Here is a 7,865-nt window from a genome sequence, read left to right on the forward strand (position 1 = left end):
TTGGAACTGGTATAACGAAGAGATTATAAACAGAGTTGTAGACAAGGTTAAGTAACTTAATGATGCTTAGTGATATATCCAAAAACTAGTTATAATAACAAACTGTTATAAATAGAAGGTATTCTGTTTATCAGAAGACGTATAATCTACTTTGGGATTTTCAAGCAAAACATTTGCTGTTAAGTGATATTTGAATAACTTTGGGACTCTTCCAACATAGAAATTTTGCCTTAATAATTTAGAACATTTTTAAGGAAGTCATACTTTTTTAGTGATGATTGTGGCAACATTTCTTGAAGTAATATTATACAGGTTGGAAAGATAGTACAGTAATTTAAGGCACTTGTCTTTGCATGTGACTAACTAGGTTTTGACCTTGGTACCACATATAGTTCCTCTGAACTTACCAGGAGTGATCCCTGAGCACAATCAAGAGTAAGCATTAAGCACAGCTGAGTGTTGTCCCTAAATAAAAACAAAAGCAAATAAAACAACAAAAAAAGAAATATTAACAATAAAATACCTTGAGACTGGCTAGAAAAACAATTCATTGACCTACAAAAAGGTTTCTACTTTTTTACATTTTCATTAAATTTAATCTACTAACCTTACTTTAACAAGCTCCTAAAATATGTCGTCCTCTGAGCTCTGTTTGAGATTACAAGGTTTAAGAAACTATGGCTATATATAAGTTTCTCTAAAAGCCTAAGACAAGATAACAAAGAGGCAGAGGTTAATGGGTAAGACTTTAAGGATTGGCTTCTTTTAAGCTTCTGATCTCTGGGATGAAATGCTGGAAGATGGTGTTTATTTGACTTGTCTGTACTGTGAGGTCAATGAAGCACCCTAAATAATATCATATTTTTATTTATGAATTCTGTTTCCTAAAAGCAATGAGACGTTTATTCCCTACTGTGCATTGTTAAGATATGACTTAATAGTTCAAGTGGCTGAGTCGAGTTGATTTGGACCTTAGTGACTCATAACACTCACACCATTCGTCAATTAAAGAAGCACTGCCTGTCTGCTTGTAATTTGGCAAGCAGAATTTTGTCTTTCAGAAGCACTCAGAAAAATTCTTCCGACAGAAGTGAAGGATGAGGAAACATAGTCATTAAAATTGGCAAGAAAAGATACTTGTCTCGTTTAGACAGCAGCCACAAACTTACTACTGGAGTGCATTTTCCATGGTGACGGTTGTTATTACGTTCAGGAAGTGGAAAATTAAGTAATCTTACCGTATCTTAGTCCCTAGCTGTAAAATAAATAATGGCACCTATGCTGGGGAAATAAAACAAACAGTGACTTCCAAAAAGTATGATGATTTCTAACAACGAAGACTGTTCCACAACTGTTAGCCAGGGAATAAATTCGTTGAAATGTTATTTTTATACTCAAGAATAAAATGTTTAATTGTTTTAAATAATTGATGAGACATAATTTTCTTCTGTAGTATATATTATGTCATACAATTCACTTGCTTATTTAAAACTTTGCTTCCTATTTCAATTCATATAAAAGGCGAAGGTGGTTATATATTAACAAAGTGCTAAGTGAATTGTCTTTCCTACTTCTCCAGCAGTGCCTCCTCCCCTGTCTCTCTCTCCTTGCAGCACACTGGTCGCATTGATCCGTTTCTTTTAGCTGGTTAGTTATTCTCGTCTTTTCCCATATTTTTATGCATTCAACTTCTTATTTTCTTTCAAGTCTTATTTCAAAGAAACCTGCCCTAATCATTAGATTTAATATCGCTACCGAGTTGATCTTTTTTGCATTAGTTATGTTGTATCTAAGTAGTATCTGACACAGTAAAATTATCACGTTATAGATTTGTATATTTGGGTAAGATCTGGGGAGCAGTAGTCTTATTTTTATCGCTCATTGCTATATACCCTGGTATCTAGGAGAATTGTTGGCATGCAGTTGATGTTAAATAAGTGGCTTACTTACTGAGTGAATGATAAATGGATATATCCCAGGGATGTGCCAAGCATATACATTATTAGTTTTTTCTACTGGCAACAGAAAAATAGAATCAAATTTCACAATTCCTAATCAATATGTGTGAAGCAATCTCATATTTAGAAGTTGAATTTTACTTTATATGTGAAAATTACCTTGAGTTGATTTTTAAAAACACTAACATTTTATAGACTAACCTTATGTAGCTATAGTTCTAGTAAGTCCTTAAGAGTTTTAATATAAAAAAAGAGTTTTAATATTTTAAGTCATTTTCTAACATAATATTTTAAATAATCACTGTTTTCTGAATTTAGATTGAATTTTAGCATCTGTTCTATGTTTTATCAAAAGTTTCAAATAGAATCCCTTTTATATCAAATGAGTTTTATTGATGTAATCACTGTTATAGATTTTTGCTAGTGCTATATAAGATTTTAGAAATGAGATAAGCAAGATGTGTATTTCTGGTGTCTACACCCAACTTATAGTCAAGGATCATTTCTGAGGGTGCTTGAGGGATCATATGGGGTGCCAGAGAAAGAGCCAGGTCACCTGTGTGTAAGACAAGTGCCTTACCTGGTGTACTATCTCTCTAATTTCAGATAAGACATTTCCAAGAGTAATTACTAAAATCTGTTACTATTTCCTAAACAAAACAAAACAAAACCGGTTCATAGTTCTATTTGCATCTTGTAAAAGGACACTGGCACGTCTATGGTACTTTTTTTTTTTTAAAGATCAAAGTGCTCCCTTTTAAAGTGCAGATGTCGTGTAAATTGAAGAGGAATTTAAAAATACTTTTTAAGGAATAACAACTTCAGGTAGGCAATCGTGAGGAAGAGGACGATCATGCAGGCCAAGGCCACGTGATTCTGCCACAGGCCCCACGTGGAGATATCGATGCCCTGGTTCTTCAGAAACTCTTCTCCGGTGCAAGTCGCGTAGCTACACGTGTTGTTGACGGTGCTGTTCAGTCCCGGGCAGAAGTTCTGTCCCAGGAACTCATTATGCTGCAGCGCCGCATAGCCATAGCGAATAATGCTCAAGTACTGAATCCACGAAAGCCAAGGTACCACGGTCCTCAGGTTCACCAAGAGCCCGGAGAAGATCATCATGAACACGAAGGAGATGGTCATGAGCAGCGTGGCGATGGACACGACGCTCTGGCCGACCGCGATGGCCAGGGTCATAGAGCTGGCCGCATAGGCCACCATCATCAGGGTGAGCATCATGATGAAGAAGGACGCGGCCACTGGCTTCAGCCCCAGCAGGAAGTAGGTGATGCAGGTGAAGATGACGCTCTGCAGCATGCGCATGGGCAGCAGGTCCGACAGCAGCTTCCCGAAGAAGTAGGATGAGACTCGGTAGTAGCCGCTGATGTACTCGTGTATGAAGAGCTTTTTCTCCACCACGAAGAGCTCCACGGTGGACATGCTGCTGAAGCACTGGTTGGTGGTGAGGAAGAAGAGCACCCCAGCTCTATTCTGGATTCCTGTAGGGTCGTTCTGCAGATCATAGAAAATGGCCCCTATTACCAGTCCCAGGATGATGGTTACGATGATCTGTGCGACCGAGGCCTGGGGGTTGCCCAGTAGGTTTTTGAAGGAGCGGCTGGAGATCCACCTGAGCTGGTGGCAGAAGGAGGTGGCATAGATGATGTCCTTGTGGTCTGTGCCCCTCTTCTTCCTCCTCTGGTCTCCTGCGAGCTGCTGCAGCTCGGCCTGCGTCTGCCAGAAGAAGCTGGAGCTGGTGTAGAAGGTAGCCAGCTTCTCAATGCGTGGGGCGTCTTTCTCGGAAGGCTCGTCTGCAGCCTCGGCTGGGCCGCCATCCTCGTCCCTGTTGAGCACCACGGCGGACGAGTCCCCGTTGATGACGTCCAGGAAGAAGTCTGCGGGATTGTTGTAGGACTCACAGTGGTAGCCAGCTGAGTCAAAGTACCCCAAGGCCTCGTGAGCCGGCCCATGGAACATAAGTCTTCCCGCAGCCAGCAGGGTGAGGCTATCAAACAACTTGAAGATGGAATAACGAGGCTGGTGGATGGAGAAGATGATGGTTCGTCCCTGTCTAGACATCCTCTTGAGAAGCATGAGCACAGCGTTGGCCGTGCTCGAGTCCAGGCCGGTGGTGGGCTCGTCCAGGAACAGGATGGACGGGTCCGTGATGAGCTCCATGCCGATGCTGGTCCTTTTCCTTTCTCCTCCAGACACTCCACGGATAAACTGGGTTCCGACCTTGGAATCTGCCACTTTGTCGAGTCCTAACTCTTGAATAACCTTGTCAATTCGTTCGTTTTTCTCGCGATTCTTCATAGTTGCCGGGAGCCGCAGAGCTGCTGAGAACTGTAGGTTCTCCCGTACTGTCAGCGTCCCCATGACGACGTCATCTTGTACCACATAACCCGAACTACACTTGAAATTGGCAGGTCGAGGGCCTCCGTTTATCCAAACATCTCCAGATAACCCATGTGGATCTTTCCTTGCAGCTAAGACATCCAACAACGAAGATTTGCCTCCGCCGGTGGGTCCCAGGATAGCATTGAGGCCCGGTCGCATGACGCCACTGACATTCTTCAGGATCTCCTTCTCCACCGTCTTCCGGTTGAGCAGGAAGCCGCTCTTCACCTTCACCCGGTACTGGATGTTGTGGAAGCTCAGCACGTCGCCCTCGGGTGGCGCCTTCATGTCGTTGTCGCCGGGCCTGGGGAGGCCGGTGTTGTTCCTCTGGGACATGGAGATGCTGACGTGGTCGCTCCTGACAGACATCCCGGAAGCCGCTGCTGCCTTTTGGGCGCGGTGCGGGCGGCGGGACCGGATGCCGGGTGCGCGCCGTCTATGGGACTTTTAATGGATGGCAAACTACTGACTTGAAGGGTGTGGAGTACGGTGCTAAGGAGAAAAGAAAAACAACACACAGAGATAAGAAAAAATAAATTTGGTGAAGTCTATTCTCCATCTGTATAGACTCGGGGGAATTCTGAGAGAAAATTCAGAGATCACTAAAGTAAATACAGAATCTGTATCATTAAAAAAGAAACTAGGTTCAAGGAAATTTTTACAGGTTAAATCCAAAAGTGACCAATCTCAGTTGCAATGTGGATGGGGGAGAAAATTTAGATTGGGTGAGAAGCCATTGTAATGGGGCATGCTTGAGTTAGTAATGTCTTAAACCAAGTGTGGATACAATGAACCTGGAAAAGAAGGGAAATAATTAATGTAGGGTGTTTTTCTGATTGAATAAATGGGTGAAGAAATGATAATGTTCAGGAAGAGCCTAAGGCGTCTACCTGATCTCTGTATATAGGACAGTTGTTCTACAATTACTCAAAAAATCAAGACATAAGTTTTCTCTAAGATAATATGATAAAATGAATCAAGAAATTAATCAAATAATTTTTATCATCCAATGTCTAAACCTGGAATGGTTTTTTGGAGGGGCGGGATTGTCCATTATGTCGATAGAGGTCCAAGTGTCTTCTATTAGGAATTTACTATTACTCTGTAGACCCAACTTCTATGGAGATTTGACAAAAACAAGAAATTTTTGGCTTGAAATTTTTTCTTTAGTAGACTCAGATTCATATCTCTTCCCAGATGACATCTGGGAAATAAAATGTTTTGATTTATCTACCATTCCATAAAATTTTAGGTTTTTTGGTTGATCATGTTTTATCTCTTTCAGGTATCTACTTCATTAATATAATTATATTTCACTGAATATAATTATTGGTGACATAAAACCTTTACGTGGATGTGTTTTGGATCACCTGATCAATATTTCTGAACATGGACTTTAGCATTTATGTACTCACAAGATTCTCCTAACACTGTCTTTTAGGGAAGGAAATTCTTTGTTTTTACCTATCACAAACATGAATTTTTAAAGTTGAGTTCTAGATCTGAGGCAATGTGATTCTTTTGGCTCATAATGAGCTAAGAAATGAAAGCAACTTAAAAACTATAACTTTCCATGTGGTTTGTGCTCACTGAGAAAGAATCTCCTGACTAATTTGGGAGAAAAGAATGTTTAAATAAGGAAGTCAGAAATGAATAAAAAATAACATTTGAATAAGACAAGCCATAAATGCGCACTTCCTTTAATTATAAAACCACTTCTGTTGACTATACAGATTATAAACACACATTACCATCATTGTGTAGTCTATGTTAATGATTTATCAGTGTCTGTATTTGGACCCATTTTGAGCAAGAGTAAGAATGCTTTGTAAGAATATTGGAGAAATCTCTTGCTTTCATTTTATTTCCTCTCACATCCTATATATTCTGAATGAAATTGTGAAAACATTAATAACTTATTGAATTGTTTAAAGGAGATACATTAACAGTGGAATATTTTCTTTTTTCTAGTTGGTAATGATTTTGTATAGTGTTTTTATTTGGAGGCATCAGGTGGATTCTGGATGAAAACACTGTAAATCAAATCTAACATTGGAAAATAATGATGACAATTTAATTTTGAAAAAAGTAAGCAATTTCTGGTGAGTTTTAACATTTTGCAAAAGTCTCTGTTCCTATTATTGAATTATGAATCTCATTCTCAATTAATTTTTTAATGTCTTAGCCTAGGAAATATTCAGAGAAGATTATTTCTTATTTGTCTTATATGATTTTTTTTTAATTTCTTTCTACCTGATGCTTAAAACACTATATAATGTCATTCCCTTTTGATACTTTAGACCGTATCATTTTTTGTGTTTCTCCTATTGTATAATAAATTAGATGCAGACTGTTTTCCCCCACTCTCCATTTATATCACCTGATGGCCTTCTTATAATTTCCTCCTCAAGGTAGGTGGCAATCATGTCTCGTTACTAGTCATCAGAAAAATGAAAGTGATGAAATGTTACTCCGTTATTTATCTCGTATCAGACTCTCACTTGGAGAGGTACTCTAGGGTTTCTTTCTTTAGATGAAAAGTAAATGACTGGTGTTTATGGGCACAGAGTTGAGAGAGGCCTCTCGAGCGTAGGCGAGGAGCCAGTGACTCCATTCTGAGAGCCACAAGAAGATAAATTTGCTGACTAGCCTAATAAGCCTGGGAGCATATTCCTTGCCAGTTGAACTTTTAGATAAAAACACAGTCTAGCTTACACCTGAATTGCTGTTAGCAATGCTAGGCAGAGGATCCAGTAAGCTACGCATGATCTCCTGATCCACAGAAACTTTGAGATAATACATAAATGTTGTTTAAAATTCTATGGCTTGGGTAATTTGTTCCAAAGCACTAGAATAAATGCATTCATGTCTGATTCCTCCAACTAGATTGTGTAGGCCTTACAATGTAAAGGTATTGGTGTCTCAGACAATACTATGCCAAGTGACAAATTAAAGAACAGCAAATTCTTCCTGGATTTTTATCAGAGACTATCGACTGTAGATATGCCCAGGTGAGAGAGATATTGTCATATTCATCTTTAAATATACCTTATCTGTTAAGAGTCTGGTGCATAATTGGCACTGGAGATTTGCTATGACAACCAAAGGTTAGTCAGTGAGTCAGGACAATCGAGGCAACCAATGATATTCTTTGACCAAACCTGAGATAATCCTTATCTATACAACTTTCAAGCTAAGAGTGGTTTTATAATTTTTAATGGTGGGAAAAAATTAAAAATGTTTAATGATATGGAAGTTATATGAAATTCAGTCTTTGCCGTCTTATTTGATGACTGTCTCCTTCTTTATATGTACATTATATCCATATTATACCCTTATCATTGATTAATGAGTACTTGTTAAAATGGTGAGTTTTAGTTACAAGGATGATAATTGGTAGTTTTGACACTTTGCCTAGTACTTGGTATTCTAGTTGTGGCAGCATGCAATTTTAACTCGAGTATTTCAAGTGTCATAATGATTTCCAGATTTTATGTTTTTTTATTATTA

General features: G+C 39.0%; 1 protein-coding gene across 1 annotated transcript; it reads right to left on the reverse strand.

Annotated features, from left to right (window-relative positions):
* Positions 1-2,750: 2,750 nt before the first annotated feature.
* On the reverse strand, positions 2,751-4,724 carry LOC101549101 (broad substrate specificity ATP-binding cassette transporter ABCG2-like). The gene has a single exon (XM_012932708.2). The coding sequence runs from the start codon at positions 4,722-4,724 to the stop codon at positions 2,751-2,753; it is 1,974 nt and encodes a 657-aa protein (XP_012788162.1).
* Positions 4,725-7,865: the final 3,141 nt, after the last annotated feature.

The sequence above is a fragment of the Sorex araneus genome, chromosome 1, assembly GCF_027595985.1.
Source record: "Sorex araneus isolate mSorAra2 chromosome 1, mSorAra2.pri, whole genome shotgun sequence".
Lineage (NCBI taxonomy): Eukaryota > Metazoa > Chordata > Mammalia > Eulipotyphla > Soricidae > Sorex > Sorex araneus.